The sequence below is a fragment of the Fringilla coelebs genome (genome assembly GCF_963513975.1).
Source record: "Fringilla coelebs genome assembly, chromosome: 23".
Taxonomy (NCBI): Eukaryota; Metazoa; Chordata; class Aves; order Passeriformes; family Fringillidae; genus Fringilla; species Fringilla coelebs.
In genome coordinates, this window is record NC_140049.1 from 5,281,505 (window position 1) to 5,298,628 (window position 17,124).

The following is a 17,124-nucleotide window of genomic DNA, read 5'->3' on the forward strand; positions in this document are numbered from 1 at the left end:
GAGCTGTCTCAGGACTCCAGTGGCTGCCTGGTGAGGGAGAGATGCCTTCTTCCAGGCACAGCAGATGTAAAGACATCATAAGCCTCAGGTGCAATTAGCAGCTTTGGCAGAATCAGCTGATGCAAAACCTTCCTGAGCTCTCACAGATCTGGGACTTAGCAAGTGTTGGTGCCCAGAATGGGATTGAATTCCCTGTCTCTTCTCCAAAGAGGGAGGCATTGAGGAAGGGCTGCCTTTGCCCAGTGCTGTGTGATGTGCTTGAGGGGTCTTGTGGGTGGTCTGGCTGCTCAGGCTCTGGGAGGAATGAACCCAGTTCATACCTTGTTTTAAAACCCAGAAGGGCCCAGGATGGGCTCCCATCCAGGATGGGTGTCTGGGGGCACATGGTCTGTGCTGAGTCCTGGGTTTGCACCTGCTGGGCTGCTGAGCTGTGCAGGGACTGTCTTTCACCCTGCCCTTGCATCCCCAAGCCAAACCATCATGATTGCCTGTGTGAGCCCCTCTGACCGGGACTTCATGGAGACCCTGAACACTCTCAAGTACGCCAACCGGGCCCGCAACATCAAGAACAAGGTGGTGGTGAACCAGGACAAGACGAGCCAGCAGATCAGCGCCCTGCGCGCCGAGATCGCCCGGCTGCAGATGGAGCTCATGGAGTACAAGGCAGTGAGTGGGGCCATGTCCTGCTGTACCCAGCCAGGGAATCACTGCAGGCAGCTGTTCACTGCCCCCCAGTGGGATAGGGGAAAGAGCTGGGAGTAACAGTGAGAAAACTCCTTGGTTTAGGTACAGTTTAAGAAGTAAAGCAAACTAAGGAACTCATTACCCATATCCCATCACAGGGAGGTGTTCAGCCATCCCCAGCCCAGCAGAGCTGTGTCAGGTGTAACAGTGACTTGGGACAACACTCCAGCCATGCCCTGTTTCTTCTTCCTTCCCCCAGCTTTATATGCTGAGCATCATATCCTGTGGTTTGGGATATCCCTGCAGTGAGTGGGAGACAGCTGTCCTGGCTGTGTCCCCCTAGCTCCTTGTGCACCCCTGGCCCAACGCTGGTAGGGGCAGAGCAGCTCCTGACTCAGCAGGAGCTAAATCATCCCTGTGGGATCAGTGCTGTTCTCAGCACAGATCCCAAACACAGCACCACACAAAAGCTGCTGTGAGGAAAATGAAGTCCACCAAAGGCAAATCCAGCTGATGGAGCAACCCTGGTGAGGTGGCAGAGATAGGTGCAGAAAGGCCCCTCCTTGTTTGAACTGGGGCAGGTTTATTGAGACAGACCCTCCTGTCTCCCATCCCCTGTCTCCTAGGAGAAACTGCTAGGGGGAATCAAGAGGCTTAAGAAACAGGGTCTCGGCTCCTGCCTGTCAAGGCAGGACCTTGGCCAGGTTTTGGGGGTGGTAAGGCAGGGAGAGGCCCTGAAGCATCTCTCACCCTCTGCGTGTTCAGCTCAGGCTCTCCTGGTCCCTAGGTTTGTCCCTGCTCTCTGTGTGAGGCTGCCCCCAGGGGTGCAGTGGTGGGTCTGTGTGTCCCAGGTGGGTCTCTGTGTCCCAAGCCTGCCCTGCCCTCAGAGGCTCCCCTCCTGTGCCCCAGGGCAAGCGGGTGATCGGGGAGGATGGCTCGGAGGGCTACAGCGACCTGTTCCGGGAGAACGCCATGCTGCAGAAGGAGAACAGCGCCCTGCGCATGCGCGTCAAGGCCATGCAGGAGGCCATCGACGCCATCAACAGCAGGGTCACCTACCTCATGAGCCAGGAGGCCAACATGATGCTGGCCAAAGCAGGTGGGGCTGGGCTGCTACGTGGCACGGTGGGCCAGCCCAGGCAGCAGCTGGGCCAGGGGCTGTGGGACAGCAGTGTGTGCCTCTCTCCACCGGTGCCTGTGCGCTGCAGGTGACGGGAACGAAGCCATCGGCACCCTGATCCAGAACTACATCCGGGAGATCGAGGAGCTGAGGTGAGCAGGCATCCAGCTGGGGAGTCTGGGCTCCTGGGCCAGGGGCTGGGGCTGGGTGGCTCACACAGCTCAGTGCCTCCAGCATTGCTGGGGTGGACTGTGAGCACTGCTGCTACACAGGGTTGAAGGGGCCCAGCCTTGGTGCCAGGCAGTGCTTTGGTTATTGCTTTCCTTGGTGTGGGCATTGATGGAGGGGGAGGTCCTGTTTGAAGTGCCTGGGGTGTTCCAGGGACTGCTGCCTCCCAGTGGTGGGTCCATCCCACTTTCTTGCTTGATCCTGGTACCCTGTCTGGCAGCACTATGGCTTTCTCACCCATCGTTAGGGAGAATGGCTTAGTAGTGACTGTGTCCCTGCCTCACCATCCAAGCACATCATATTCCGTCTGTAGAAGACACTGGGGAGACCCTAGAACCCCTTCCACTGCCTAAAGGAGGCTTATAAGAAATAGGGAGAGTGCTGGATTTTTTTTTTTAACGTGGACAGATAGTGATAGCACAAGAGAGAATGGCTTTAAACTGGAAGTGGAGAAATTTAAATTAGAAGTTAGGAAGTTCTTCCCTGTGAGAGTGGTGAGGCAGTAGCACAGGTTGCCCAAAGGAATGGTGGTTATCCCATATCTGCAAGTCTATGAAGCTTGGAGAGACCTGGTCTAGTGGAAGGTGTCCCTGCCCCTTCCATAGCAGGAATGTGGAACAAGATGAGGTTTAGCGTCTCTTCCAGCCCAAACCACTCTGTGATTCTAAACCCAGGCCAGACCCCCCTCCCTGTAGGGCCAGTGGGATGGCCCCTGTTTGACTCTGCTTCCACTCCCTAGGACGAAGCTGCTGGAGAGCGAGTCCATGAACGAGTCCCTGCGCCGCAGCCTCTCGCGGGTCTCCGCCCGGCCCTCGTTCCCCGTGGGCTCCTCGCCGGGTCCAGGTCTGGCTGGGCTCTGCAGCCCCGCCGCTCCCCTGGACACCGAGGCCTCCGACGTGCTCCGGAGGGCCAAGCAGGACCTGGAGCGCCTCAAGAAGAAAGAGCGGCGGCAGCAGAGGAAGAGGTGAGGGGAGGTGTTGGCAAGGGGGAGGCTCGGTCTGTCCCCGTGGGCTTGGGTCTCCGGCTTCCCCCAGCTCTGCCACAGCCCCAGCTCTGCCACAGCCTGCCTTCCCCTCCCAGCCCTGCCCTGCCCTTGGTCTCCTGTTCCCCATCACGTAATTCCAGAAGCTGTTTTTCCCCAAAGAGTCCAAAAGCAGGAGGATGGGTGGCCCAGCAGAACCTGTTTCTGGCCTCTCTCATGCTGGGACTCACCAGCCTCCTTCTGTTCCCCCCAGCCCAGAGAAGGAGGCGTTTAAGAAGCGGCAGAAACTGCAGCAGGACAATGGGGAGGAGACAGATGAGAATGAGGTGGAAGAGGTGAGTGGGCATCGTGCTCAAGCTGTGGGGGTGGTGGAGCACTGAAATTGGCACACATGGGACAGGGCCCAAGCCAGCCTGGCCCTGAAGCAGGCTGGAAGGGTCACTCTGCTGAGGGCTCCGTGCTGGAGCGTGGAGAAAGCTGGGTACTCACCAGTCAGCCTGGAGGTAGAACGAGGAGTCCACGTTTTTAGGGACTTGGTTTCAAGCAGCATAGATGAAGAGGGGTCAGCTAGGAAGGGATGAATGGGTCAAATTGCTGTTCCTCTCAACAGGATGTGCTGAGGGTCCTGAAATGGTGCTGCAGCCCCTGGGCATCCTGTGTGGGAGGCTGAGTCCCAAATGGGGGGCTGTGGCCCATTGCTGTAGGGTGAGCTCAGCTTTGGAGGAGGGAGAAGCTGTGGGGAGAAGGACAGACCATCCTGCTGGCTGAGATTAGGCACTCATCTCTTAGGAAGAGGAAGAACAGGATGAGAGTGGCTGTGAGGAGGAGGATGGGCGCGAGGATGAAGATGAGGACTCGGCCAGTGAAGAGAGCCTGGTGGACTCGGACTCGGATGCAGAGGAGAAGGGTAAAGTGGAGATCTGTGTGCAGCCATGGGCATGGAGGGCCACTTGCTGGCATCTCTGGCAGTGAGCCCTGCTCTTGGGGAGGCAGAGCTCACCATGCCCCAGCCACATCTGCTCTGTGGGACTTGGAAGAGCCCCAGGGCTGCTGCAGTGCTCTGTGGGTGCAGCTGCTCCCCAGAAATGGGGGTTCCCATCAGCTCCTCTGCCCTCTCCATGTGCTGTGACTCAGTGGGGCCGTGCAAGTGATGCTCCCTGTGCCTCCCAGCCTGACTTTCTCCTCTGCCTCCAGCTGTGAATTTCCAGGCTGACCTGGCAGATCTGACCTGTGAGATTGAGATCAAACAGAAGCTGATTGATGAGCTGGAGAACAGCCAGAGGCGTCTGCAGACCCTCAAGCACCAGTATGAGGAGAAGCTGATCCTACTGCAGAACAAGATTCGGGACACGCAGCTGGAGCGGGACCGGGTCCTGCAGAACCTCAGTGAGAACTGCCTCACCCTTGGGATCCCATTCTCAGTCCCCAGTTCCAGCTCAAGCCCAGCTAACTCTAAGTCAAAGCATCCACGCCTTGCTCTGGTAGAGCTTTGTCATCCCCCTGCTTCTCCTTGAATCCCTGGCACTCCCAAGACTCTGCTTGTCTTGCCATGAGAGCAGCATCAGTTAGCTGCACAGCTCTGGACCCTGCTGGTGCTGCAGAAGGGGCAAAGCCTCTTCCAGCCTTGAGCACCACTTCATGAGCTGGGGGGACTCCTGGGGAAACTGAGGGGCAAAAGACCCAGTGGTGTGGCTGATCTCCAGGCTTAAACAGGGCAGGGTCACCCCCGTGTGTGGCTGTGTGTCCCAGTCTGCAGCTCTGCTCAGGCCAGCCCTGTATCTCCACTCTGTGCTGAGCTTTTCCAGTGGGTATTCCCAGACACAGCCCAGTTCCTGATGGGTGAGGGGGGCTCAGATAGGACGGGGAGGGATGCAGTGCTTGGTGCCTCCAGGCAGGTCTGTGGGTACAGGAGGATCCCGGGGTGCGGGCCCCTTGTGAGCTCTGTCCCCACCCACCAGGCACCATGGAGTGCTACACGGAGGAGAAAGCCAACAAGATCAAGGCAGACTATGAGAAGCGGCTGAAGGAGATGAACCGGGACCTGCAGAAGCTGCAGGCAGCCCAGAAGGAGCACGCCCGCCTGCTCAAGAACCAGTCCCGCTACGAGCGGGAGCTGCGCAAGCTGCAGGCAGAGGTGGCCGAGATGAAGAAGGCAAAGGTACCTGGATGTGCCGGGGCAGGGAGGAATCCTGGACAAGCCCGGCTCCCCGCTTGGAGCAGTGATTTGCACTCTGGTGGCAAGTGCAGGGTGCTGTCTGCTGGGAGGGTGGTGGCCCGGGGCGGTGGCACAGCGGCCCCTCCTTGCAGGTGGCGCTGATGAAGCAGATGCGGGAGGAGCAGCAGCGGCGCCGGCTGGCCGAGACCAAGAGGAACCGGGAGATCGCGCAGCTCAAGAAGGAGCAGCGCCGGCAGGAGGTCAGAGCCTGGCTTGCCCCGTGCAGGGGGCTGGTCTGGCTGGGGAGGGGGTGTTTGTCCTGCTCGGGCACTCCAGGTGCTCACAGATACCTTGAAGCTTGGTGAAGCCTCACTGGAGCCTGCCCAGTCCTAGCAGAGCACACAGAGCACAGCTCTGTGATGGTGAACGGCTCCCAAAGGCTTCCCGCTGCTCCTGCCGGAATTCTGGGGGATGCTGTGGGAGGGGGGAACATGCAGCCAGAGCCAGCTCAAGGCTGGGAGCCTGCTCAGTGTTAGGAGTGAGACTGTGCCAAAGCAAGCACTGGGACTGTGACCACTGGGCTGGGCTGGACCTCAGGGGTGTCTTTTTCTTTCTCACTCATGCAGTTCCAGATCAGGGCTCTGGAATCTCAGAAGCGACAGCAGGAGATAGTGCTGCGGAGGAAAACCCAGGAGGTGAGGAAAGGGGGTTTCCTCCACATAGCCCCCAGCTTCCATCGGGGTCTGGGCCCCAGTGCTTGGAGAAATCCCATCTTTAGACAGGGCTGAATGGGGTCCCCAAAAGGCAGGGAGAGGGTTTGTGGCTCAGGAACCAGGTGGGAAATGGATGTAGGCAGCAGCAGAGTTCCCCATCCTGAGCAGCAGAGCCTGGTGGCAGGGGTGGGCTGTGAGGGGGGAGAGGGAACTCCATGAAGGACAAATGTCCCTGGGCTTTGATGCTCTCAGACCCATGGGGCCTGGGGGTGATGCCAATGGGTTTAGGCTGGTTGAGGCTGCCCAGCTGACACCATTTGCTGTTGGTTTGTGGGAGTCCCTGGGGGCCCCTTAAGCTGTGTGTTCCCTGGTAGCAGCAGGCAGGCGAGGAGACTCCACAGGGCTTCTGAGGGTGCTGATCAAATGAGGGTTTATTGGGGTCCCAGCCCTGGGAGCAGCATGGTTTCTGAGGGAGAAGGGGGGAAGAGGGAGGGAGGGGGAGAGAGGGAGAGCCTAGGAGGAAAAGGGTCAAGAGGGAGTCTGGTCTCCCTCGTCCAGCTTGACAGGGAGATCCAAAGTGGGGGCAGAATAAGCCTTGTGCCAATGGGATTACAGACCCATGATACTTCAGGGGAGGATCACAGGCTTGGAATAAACCCTACATTTTCAAGGGGTGAGACAGAGCATCCCATTGAACTAGAATGTAACAGCACAGACACCCTCTGTTGTGTCCTCCCTGCGGGCAGGTGTCGGCGCTGCGCCGGCTGGCCAAGCCCATGTCGGAGCGGGTGGCGGGCAGGACGGGCCCCAAGCCGGCCATGATGGACTCGGGTGCCGAGGTCTCGGCCAGCACCACCTCCTCCGAGCCCGAGTCCGGCGCTCGCTCCGTCTCCAGCATCGTGCGCCAGTGGAACAGGAAAATCAACAACTTTCTGGGAGACCCCTCATCCTCCATTAATGGGGCTCGGCCTGTCAGGTCAGGGCAGGGGCTGGGTGGGAGGGGGTGAGACATGCCAGGGATCCCCGTGCCTGGCTTTTGGCGGGTGGTGGAGGTTGAAGGGTAGCTTAGTGCCTGCTTAGTGTTCACTTGAGCCATGTTAAATCAGTGACCCTGTGATAAGCTGTGCTGGCAGAGTGTGACCGTCACCTGAGCTCAAAGCTGGCCTTCCATGAGGATTAAATGTTGTGGCACAAACCCTACTGGACTCACCTCTTGCCCCGCTTTGCTAAGAGGAAAAGTTGGGTGATATATGGTTTCCTCGAGCCAGGTCTCATAAGCTCTTGGAGATCTATATCACACCAAGATAGCTCAGCTACCTTAGAAGGCACAAAATAGCAGGATGGCTTCTGTGATAGTGTTGGAAACAGAAAAGTTTTAATAAAAGGCAAAATAACAAAACTCTTTACAGAGAAAAACCCAGGCAGATACAAGAGGTTCTTGCTCCTGGTAAAACCCCCCACAAAAGCGATTTGTTTCTTTGTTCTCTTCTTTTTCTAGTAAATTGCATGGGAGGGACATTTTGGCTCCTGTCCAGTTGGCTGTCCTTAAGTTTGAGGAGAAGTCCCCCAGGTCCTATGAGATGTCTTTTTACCTAATTGAAGAAAAAAACTTCTGAGCTTTTTTCCTTTTTAAAGAGACAAAGGATAGTTTGTCAACAGAGAGCACATTCCTACAGTTGGGCAATGCAGAAACAACACAGATGCATCCTCTGTTTCTGGCCAGCCAGATCCCTGATCCTGGGGCAAGCCTAGCTCTCCAGCATGGTGTGGCCATCTGCCCAAATGCCTCTTCTTCCCTCTGGCTGTAGGAAGAAGTTCCCCAAGAAGGGGACGAGCCAGACCTTCAGCAAGGCTGCCCGCCTCAAGTGGCAGTCCCTGGAGCGGCGCATCTTCGACATTGTCATGCAGAGAATGACCATCGTCAACCTAGAGGCAGACATGGAGAGGCTCATCAAGGTGGCTGTGGCACTGGGGACAGAGAGGGCTGGATGGTGGGTGCAGGACAGGGAGGTGGCCATGTGGACAGTGCTAATCCCCCTTTCCTTTTCCCCAGAAACGTGAGGAGCTATCACTGCTGCAGGAGGCGTTGCTGAGCAAGCGGGCAAAGCTGCAGGCAGAGAGCCCCAAGGAGCAGAAGGGTCTACAAGAGCTGAACGAGGAGATTGAGGTGCTGGGGGCCAACATTGACTATATCAACGACAGCATTTCCGACTGCCAGGCCACCATCATGCAGATTGAGGAGACCAAGGTGGGCAGAAGGACGGGGTCTGGCTGGCAGGGAGAAAATGAGAGCATCCCTCTGTGGAAAGAGCATCCTTGGGCACAGCCAGCTGGGGCTGGGCTCTGCTCAGAGGACCCAGAGTGCTATGAGCTGTCACTCTTGGTGGGCCTTCGCCCACACAGTCACTTCTCATTAGGTGACTAATTACATAGAGGAGTTCTGGCAGGTCCTTGCATGTCCATGGACAGGCTGCTGGTGTCCTGCTGCCCTGGAATTGTAGGGGGCCTGCAGCCCCCATTTGCCCATGGGGACACATGGGGCTGGTGGTCACTTGTACCCATGGTTGTTGCTTCATGCATTGGAAGCATCCCAGGAGGATTGCCTTTTTCACAGCAGAAACCATCTAGGTTTTGTGTCCAGTTGTGATACTGGGCATGCCACTGGGGAACTCCCAACTCCTCTCAATGCCTGCAGCCTGAAGTGGAGGCTGTGTGCTGTCCCTGGCTTGTCCCCAGCTGTCACCTTGATTAGCAGGGAAGAAGACCTGCTGTTAATTCACACTTTGAGTTGTGGATTTGGGTGAGCCTGGTGTCTGTTCAGTGTCTAGTTTTGTGTTGGAACCAGAATTTCTGTAGCAGTATATAAACCCTTCAGCACTGGACAGTCCCATGGCTGGATCTCCCCAGTAGCCACTGGGCAGACTGGGGAGGGTGAGAGTTGGACTGGGCAGTGCTTGCAGGGTGATGGAAGTGCTGTGCTTGCCACGGAGGCCCATCCAGCAGCAAAGCTACTCTGCTGCATCCAGCCCTTGTCTCTGTGTGTTTCAGGAGGAGCTGGACTCCACGGACACCTCGGTGGTGATCAGCTCCTGCTCCCTGGCCGAAGCCCGGCTGCTGCTGGACAACTTCCTGAAAGCCTCCATCGACAAGGTGTGGGGCAGGGCTGGGCTGGGCATGTGTGACAGGGTTTCTTTCTGGGTGCCAGGGTGGGGACCTGGTGGCCAGGACCTTGCCTGAGTTCCAGCATTGCTTGCACAGGGGTTGCAGGTGGCCCAGAAGGAGGCCCAGATCCGGCTGCTGGAGGGGCGCCTGCGGCAGACAGACGTGGCCAGCTCCTCACAGAACCACGCCCTGCTGGATGCCCTGAGGGAGAAGGCTGAGTCACACCCCGAGCTGCAGGCACTGATCCACAACGTCCAGCAAGGTGGGGCCTGAGGCAGGTGCATCTTCAGGCCAGGTGTGCTGCCTGTGGGCTGGGTGCCCACCTGTACTGGGCCTCCAGAAAGCACCTGGAGGTGCTGTGGCTGGGACCCTGCCCAAGGGCCATGGTGGGTGGGAGTGTGTGCCCTGGTCATGGATAACAGGGACAAGGACTGGGTCACCCCCCATGCCCTCCTGGCCGTGGATAACAGGGACAAGGACTGGGTCACCCCCCATGCCCTCCTGGCCATGGATAACAGGGACAAGGACTGGGTCACCCCCCATGCCCTCCTGGCCATGGATAACAGGGACAAGGACTGGGTCATCCCCCATGCCCTCCTGGCCATGGATAACAGGGACAAGGACTGGGTCATCCCCCATGCCCTTTTGGCCATGTATAGCAGGGACAAGGACTGGGTCACGCCCCGACACCTCCCTGGCCATGGATAACAGGGACAAGGACTTGGTCACTCCCAATGCCCTTCTGGCCATGGATAACAGGGACAAGGACTGGGTCACCACCCCAGACCTTCCTGGCCATGGATAACAGGGACAAGGACTGGGTCACCCCCCATGCCCTCCTGGCCATGGATAACAGGGACAAGGACTGGGTCATGCCCCATGCCCTTTTGGCAATGGATAACAGGGACAAGGTCACCCCCCACACCTCCCTGGGCTGCCCCTCTGCTGCAGGGTTTGGAGGGGGCTGGTGGCAGTGGGGTCCTCTCTGGGCCCCCTCTGCTGATGTACTGTCTCCGTCTGACAGAGAATGGCTACACCAGCACAGATGAGGAAGTTTCAGAGTTCAGCCTGGCCTCAGATGGGAGGTGAGCACCCAGCCTGGCACTGCCTGAGGTGGTGGTGGCTGGGGCACAATGCCTGATGCCCTTCATGGACCTCATAGAGGGACATACATGAACAAAGCCCCACCTGAGCTTTTCTATGGTGCCCAGCCCTTGGTGGGAGGAGCAGGATGTCTCTTGGATACGAGCAGGGAGTGAAGGCTTGGTCATTCCTTGGAGATGGGCTGCTGGGGAGCAGAGGGTGACCCAAGGAGTCTGGTGGAGCAGTGGCACCAGCTTTCTCAAGAGAGTTTGGCACTGAAGATCCATCTTTGCTCCTTTCCCCTTGCAGCATCTCCCAGTCTTTCACCATGAAGGGCTCAGCAAGCCAGGATGACTTCAAGTTCAAGGTTAGTTGGCCTTTTTGTGTGGCCTGGTCACAGAGACTGGGAGGAGGGATGGAGGGATGTTCAGTGATGCTTCAGGCCTCTGCTCTGCAGTCTGAACCTTGGGGAGCCAGGCTTGGCATAAGGAAGTATGGCTGCTTTTTGGATGGGCAGAACCAAGGTCTCTTGGTGCAGTGGTCCTGTCCTGGAGCAGCAGAGACTTGGGAAGCACCCAGCACACCAGGCAGTACCTTCCAAATCTGAGTGGCACTGAGGGTGTCCCCATGGAGGAAAGCAGCCACTGTTCTGTCAGGCTGTCACGTTTGCTGGAGAGCTGGCTGTGAGGGGCATCCCAGTGGGACGTGGGGGAGCTGGTTTGTGGCCAGTGAGCACAAACTCTTCCAGCCCCCATTGCTGGCTGCTCCCACTGCCCCCCGTGTGCCCGCCCTGAGCCCTCTGCCCTGCTCTAGGGAGAGCCCAAGCTTTCGGGGCAGATGAAGGCAGTGTCAGCTGAGTGTCTGGGACCCACGCTGGACGTGTCCACCAAGAACATCACCAAGTCCTTGGCGTCCCTGATGGAGATCAAGGAGGATGGGATCGGCTTCTCCATCCGGGACCCCTATTACAAGGAGAAGGTGTCGCGCACCATCAGCCTGCCCACCCGAGGCAGCACCTTGTGAGCATGGGCCGCCAGTGGCTGGGAGGCTCAAGGGACATGGGCCTGGGGAAGCTGTGCCTGGCCTGTGGAGGTGCAGAGGGGTGAGGGGAGCCCAATCCTGCATCTGTCCATGCTTGGCTATAGCATGCCGTGGGGAATTTCCTCAGCGGGGCTTGGAGGGTGTAGGAGTATGTTGGTGTCCTCTGCAGATGGAGAGGAGGATACTTCAGAAGCAGGGAAGGAAGGGGGGAGATGGAGAGGGGATACTTCAGAGGCAGGGGGAAGGACCACAAGTCTCCCCAACTCCCTGCTCTGGGTTATCAGCCTTTTAAGGTGTCTTGGGCTGCCAAAAGCCTCTGCACTTGTGGGCTGCCATGAGAGTGTGACTCCAGCCCAATCTCTTGTTTGCTCTTCTGGGGGAGGACAGAGGTGTTCGTTGTGGAGGGATCCTGGGGCAGGGCAGGCACCCACTCTGCTTTGTTCATTTGCTGCAGTCCCAGGCAGTCCCGGGGCTCAGACACTTCGCCCCTGACACGGCGGAAATCCTACGACCGTGGGCAACCTGCCAGGTGAGCCTGGGAGAAGCAGTGACATGGGCAGAGGGGGCTGTGTGGCCCAGGATTCTTTCTGGGCCCAGCCAGGTGAGCAGTTCCCAAGTCACGTGTCCCTCTGATCCTTTGGCTCAGGCCTGCAGACATTGGCTTCACACCACCCTCCTCCCCACCCACCCGTCCACGCAACGACCGCAACGTCTTCTCCCGTCTCACGAGCACCCAGAGCCAGGGATCTGCCTTGGACAAGTGAGTCCTGCTGGGGTGAGAGTGTCTGAGCAAGGGGAACCCAGACCAGGATAGCACACGGCCTGTACTGAGTCCTGTGGGGGTATATAGCAACACCAGGGCTTGGATTGGCTCCAGCCAGCGTCCTGTCACCACTTCAGCTCCCTGCTTCTCCCTGTGATGGAGCAGCTGTGCCAGGGCTGTGCTGCTGCCCACTGTGCCCCCTCTGAGCTCACTGTCCTGGCCTCTGCCTGGAGACAGGGTGGTACCAGACTTGGACCCCCTGGAAAGACGAGGGAGCAGGATGGGGTGAGGGGATGAGGGCTCAGAGGAAGCTGATGGACTGACATCCAGCCACAAATGCTGCTCCAGCCTCTCCTGGCAGCAGGTCAGGTGCTGCTCTGGGCTTGCTAGCAGCGCTGGTGTTCCCTGATGGAGACCTGCAGACCTGCTGTCTGATCCTCACATGCCCTTCTGCTCTTCTGCTCTCCCTTGGTTCTCCATGTGTGCTTCTCCTTCTCCCTCCCTCCACTCCTTCTCTCTGTCCTACACTGGCTTGGATGCAATAACAATCTTCCACCTCTGACTCCACTGCTGCCTTCTCTAGTCTGGGTTTTCTCTCCCATAATCCTGCTAATTTTCTGCCCCTAGGTCTGATGACAGCGATTCCTCTGTCTCGGAGGTGCTGAGGTATAGACAACTTTCTATTTATTATCCCTTCCTCTGCTCCTCCTTCTCTCTGTCAGATGCCTGCTCTCCCTGTCCCTGCATGCTCTGCCTGCAGCTTGCTGCTCTCCCCCCATCCCAGCTTGTGTGTCTGTCCCCCCTGGCATGCCACCTCTGGTGCCTGATGCTGTCAGTTCAAGCTGTTCCTGCTTGGATTAGCCCCTGGTACGTGGTGCTGGGCTCACTGCTGGGTGCTGGCTGCTTTGGGTTGGCAGCATGTTCTCCTCCAGCTCTGATGGTATCTTGCCAGCATGAGGCCACCACGTCCCACCCCTTCCCCAGCTCTCCAGCAGGATGGTGAGATGATGGGGAAGGGTGCTTGCAGTACATCCTTTGTGCAGGCTTCTTCCAGGCAGTTATCTCAGGTTCACCTCGTGCCTGGTTGTGCTTCCCTGGTGCTGAGTTGGAAAAGGTCAGTGTCTTCCCTAAAGAAGGCAAGTCAGATTGTGGTGCAGAGCTCAGCCTTGGCGTTAAGGTTCTCCTGGGCTTCCCTCCCTGCATCCACCACTGCAGAGGTTTCCCAGAGCAAGGGCCACATTTGCCCCATCCTTTAGGAACATTTCAGCCTTCCAGTGCCTAAAGGGGCTTGTTACAAAGAGGGAGAGCAACTTTTTACATGGGCAGATAGTGACAGGAGAAGGGGGAACAGTTTAAAACTGAAAGAGGAGAGATTTGGACTAGATGTTAGGAAGGAATTCTTCCCTGTGAGGATGGTGAGGCCCTGGCACAGGGTGCCCAGAGCAGCTGTAGCTGCCCCATCCCTGGAAGTGTCCAAGGCCAGGTTGGATGAGGCTTGGAGCCACCTGGTCTAGTGGAAGGTGTCCCTGCTCATGGCATGGACATGGAATGAGATGGTGTCTAAAGTCCCTTCCAACCCAAATCATTCCATGATTCCATATCAGCTGTCCAGCACCCAGGTGTCCCCTCCCTCTGCCTGTGCCCTGAGCTCCTGCAGGCCCCCTGTCACTGGGGAAGTGACACCAGACCAGTCTGAGAGGGTCACCCTGGGCAGTTTGTAGTCAGGGAGCCACTCGAAGTCCATGGAAGATGCAGTGCAGGGATTTCCCCTTGGATTCAGTGTTGCTTTGAGGCTGGTGGAAGCACTGGGGGTAGGGGGAAGGCTGTTGGCTTGGCTTTGATAAGGGCACAGCTGAGGAACATCACATGCATGTGATTTCCAAACCCAATTAATGAGCCTGTGCTTGTCCTCACAACTAATGCAAACCTTGCCCTTCTCTAGCCCCATGCATCAGTTTCCCTGCCTGTAAGAAGAAACTAGTACAACTTTGGGTGTTGTGGCTGTGCTTGATGACCAGGCACATTGGGGTCATGCATGGGAGGGTCAGGCTGGTGGTCCTCAGCCCCCTGAGCATATCTGAAGTGGAGGGGATTGGCAGATGATGTCCCCCAGGACAGGGAGCGGTGTCCCTTGGCAGCAGATTTGGCAGGGGTAGGTGCTCTCCTGCCCAGAGCCAGCAGTGGGATCCGGAACAGCCATTGCAGCAGGGATGTGGGGGGCAGATGCTGGTGCTGCCCTTTGTCACCCTTGTCATCTGTGTGAAGGAGCAAGGCCCTCTCTTCAAATGTCACCAGCCAAAGGGTGACAGCCCTCAAGGGATGGGGGTGCTGATACTGGAACTCTGAAACATTATCCCAGCAGAGCTTCAGCTTCAGGCTGGAGAGGGCACAGCTTGCCCCAAAATGGACCTCAGGCCAAGGAGCTGAGTCTCCTGGACTGTGCTGGGTCTGTGCTGGTGAGGCAGGAGAGGTTTGGAGGGATAGCAGAGGTCACTGGGCAGCCTCCCCCCTTCCCTGTCTAAGGGCAGGGGCAGAGGTGGGCAGGGGGTGCCCATGGGGACATTCTGGGGTTTCCACAGAGACCTCAGACAGGCCACCTTCAGGGGGAGCAGCCTGTCTCAGTGCTGGGCAGTGGGAGATGCTTGGTGTGAGCCAGCTCATGTTCTTCCATGCCCTGGGGCTGTGGGCACGGGCCTGTCCACCCTGCACTGTACCTGTTCTCTCTCTCCTGTGAAGGGGCATCATCAACCCGGTGGGTGGCACCAAGAATGCCCGGACAGCCCCTCTGCAGTGTGTCTCAGTGGCAGAGGGACACACCAAGCCTGTGCTCTGCCTGGATGCCACTGATGAGCTGCTCTTCACCGGCTCCAAAGGTGGGTGATGGGCAGAGGGGGCAGGCAGGATGCAGCTGCTGTGGGAGCAGGCTGGCATTGGGAGCATGGGAAGTGTTGGGCATTACAGGGATAGTCCCTGTCTACAGTGTTGAGCCCTGTCCTGCCCCTGTGCTGGAGCTGGCTGCCTCCTTTCCCCTGGCCCTGTGGGTGGGGGGACATGCTCAGAGGGAATATTGTCCCCAGGCCACCACGCCCTCGGAGGAGACACCCCCAACCCTCTTGGGCGTGTTCTTCCTCCCACAGACCGCAGCTGCAAAATGTGGAACCTGGTGACAGGCCAGGAAATCGCCTCTCTCAAGGGCCACCCCAACAACGTGGTGTCCATCAAGTACTGCAGCCACACGGGGCTGGTGTTCACCGTGGCCACGTCGTACATCAAGGTGTGGGACATCCGCGACTCCGCCCGCTGCGTCCGCACCCTCACGTACGTGCAGCTCGGGGCACACGGGGCACTCTGGGCTTCCCTGGCTCTGCAGAAGCCATTTCCAGAACCTACAGGGGCTGGGGACATGGCCAGATACAGCTCCTTAGTGCCAGTTTGGAGTGCTGCTTCCTGAGGGAACAGGGAGGCTGGGAGAGGTTGGGGTGAGGGAACTCATGGGGACTCCTGCAGCAAAGACTCAGGGTCATAAAATCACAGAAATCTGAGTTGGAAAGGACCCATCAGGGTCATCAAGTCCACCTCCTGGCCTTGGGAAGGACACACCAACAATCCTGCCCTGTGCCTGGGAGCATTGTCCAAACACTTCTTGAGCTCAGACAGGCTCGGAGCTGCGCCCACTTCCTGGGGAGCCTGTTCAGTGCCCCAGCACCCTCTGGGGGAAGAACCTTTTCCTGACATCCAACCTAAACGTCTCCAGCCATTCCTGTGAGTCCTGTCACTTGTCATGAGAGGAAAGAGATCAGTGCCTGTCCCTCTGCTGCCCCTCATGAGGATGTTGAAGACTCCAGTGATGTCTCCCCTCAGTCTCCTCTAGGTTGAACAAACCAAGTGACCTCAGCTGTCCCTCATGAGGCTTCTCCTCCAGACCCTTCACCATTCTCATGGCCATCCTTAGCATGCTCTCCAATGGCTTAATGTCTTTTTTATATCGTGGTGCTCAAAACTGCCCTGAGGGCTTGAGGTGAGGCTACCCCAGTGCAGAGCAGGGCAGGACAATCCCCTCCCTTGCCCAGCTGGCCATGCTGTGCTTGGTGTGTCCAGGACATGGATGTCCCTCCTGGCTGCCAGGGCACTGCTGGCTCACATACATTGACCAGGATGCCCAGGTCCCTTCCCCCAGCTGCTCTCCAGCCTCTGTTCCCTGCCAGGGTTGCTGTGTCCCAGGTGCAGAATCCAGCACTTGTTGAGGGTCAGTGCTGGCAGCTCCCATGGTGGGGCACAGCCCCAAAGAGCAGAGTGGCTGGTTAAATGCAGCCTCTTCAGTGGGAAATGTGGGTCTCTGTGAGGAGTTTGAGGACCAGAAAGGAGCATGGAACAGACTGTAGCTGTGGCTGCCAGTCTGGAGTAGGGCTCAGAGGTTAGGACAGGATGGTAGGTCAGAGTTACCCACTTGATCTGGCACAGGTCTCCTTTGTCCATCCAGCCTCAGCTGGCAGCCTTGGCTTCTCTCTTGGCACAGAGGCCAAGGCCTCTGCTTCCCTGTGTGCCAGCACTCACCAGCCCTTCCTGTGGGAAGCAGAGAGGCACAGGGGGAGAGCAGAGGGGCCTCAGCTGGAAACCAGGGCAGGATGCTCTGAGTCATGCACAGACCCTGATGCCTGGCTGCCTTTGCAGGCTGGGCACTGGCCTGTGGGACAGGGCTCCTGTTGGTCCCACTGTGGCCAGAGGGACAGGGATGCTTCAGGGCCTTTCCTCAGTGTGGGACCCAGCTGTGCCAGCCTGGAGCCAACCCTGTGGTTCCTCAGTGGCTCTGGTCTCATCCTCCCTGATGAGAGCCTCAGGTTTTGGCTTTTCTGTTTTTCAGGTTCTGTGCTGCTTTAGTGTGTGGGTCTTCATATGAGGGGATGGTGAGCTCTGTTCACAGAGTAGGGAGACAAAACAATTCCTTCTCTAGCTGGGGACCAAGGACAAATTATCCAAATCTCAGGCCCAAGAGCACAAACAACGTGGAATGAAGAGAGAAAAACAAGGATGGGACTGCATGGGCTGGGGCTGTAATTGGATCATTAACTCTGATATGCAAATGGAGCAGAACTTTAAAAAGTGAGAGACCCCGTGACCTGTTGTCTATTTTGTGACAGGTTTTGGTTCACCTGGGGTGTGGCCCTGGCTGGTGTTGGAATACAAGTCCCTCAG

The 17,124-nt window shown here is 57.8% G+C and overlaps 1 protein-coding gene across 2 annotated transcripts in view; it reads left to right on the plus strand.

The window, feature by feature from the left end:
* The window catches only part of KIF21B (kinesin family member 21B), a gene marked incomplete at both ends in the record, with an annotated part of 45,363 nt that overhangs the window by 20,645 nt on the left and 7,594 nt on the right, over positions 1–17,124 (plus strand). Inside the window, 23 exons of one of the 2 annotated variants that reach the window (XM_084220699.1) lie at positions 471–666; positions 1,594–1,783; positions 1,893–1,956; positions 2,772–2,996; positions 3,268–3,349; positions 3,804–3,921; positions 4,209–4,400; positions 4,973–5,172; positions 5,322–5,429; positions 5,796–5,864; positions 6,629–6,858; positions 7,691–7,838; positions 7,936–8,130; positions 8,931–9,032; positions 9,141–9,306; positions 10,069–10,129; positions 10,437–10,494; positions 10,941–11,146; positions 11,623–11,697; positions 11,815–11,928; positions 12,559–12,597; positions 14,668–14,804; positions 15,069–15,249. In XM_084220699.1, the coding sequence (XP_084076825.1) occupies positions 471–666; positions 1,594–1,783; positions 1,893–1,956; positions 2,772–2,996; positions 3,268–3,349; positions 3,804–3,921; positions 4,209–4,400; positions 4,973–5,172; positions 5,322–5,429; positions 5,796–5,864; positions 6,629–6,858; positions 7,691–7,838; positions 7,936–8,130; positions 8,931–9,032; positions 9,141–9,306; positions 10,069–10,129; positions 10,437–10,494; positions 10,941–11,146; positions 11,623–11,697; positions 11,815–11,928; positions 12,559–12,597; positions 14,668–14,804; positions 15,069–15,249 (3,156 nt within the window). The remainder of the gene's footprint in view (positions 1–470; positions 667–1,593; positions 1,784–1,892; positions 1,957–2,771; positions 2,997–3,267; positions 3,350–3,803; positions 3,922–4,208; positions 4,401–4,972; positions 5,173–5,321; positions 5,430–5,795; positions 5,865–6,628; positions 6,859–7,690; positions 7,839–7,935; positions 8,131–8,930; positions 9,033–9,140; positions 9,307–10,068; positions 10,130–10,436; positions 10,495–10,940; positions 11,147–11,622; positions 11,698–11,814; positions 11,929–12,558; positions 12,598–14,667; positions 14,805–15,068; positions 15,250–17,124) is intronic. The other variant, XM_084220700.1, reaches the window with a different exon arrangement.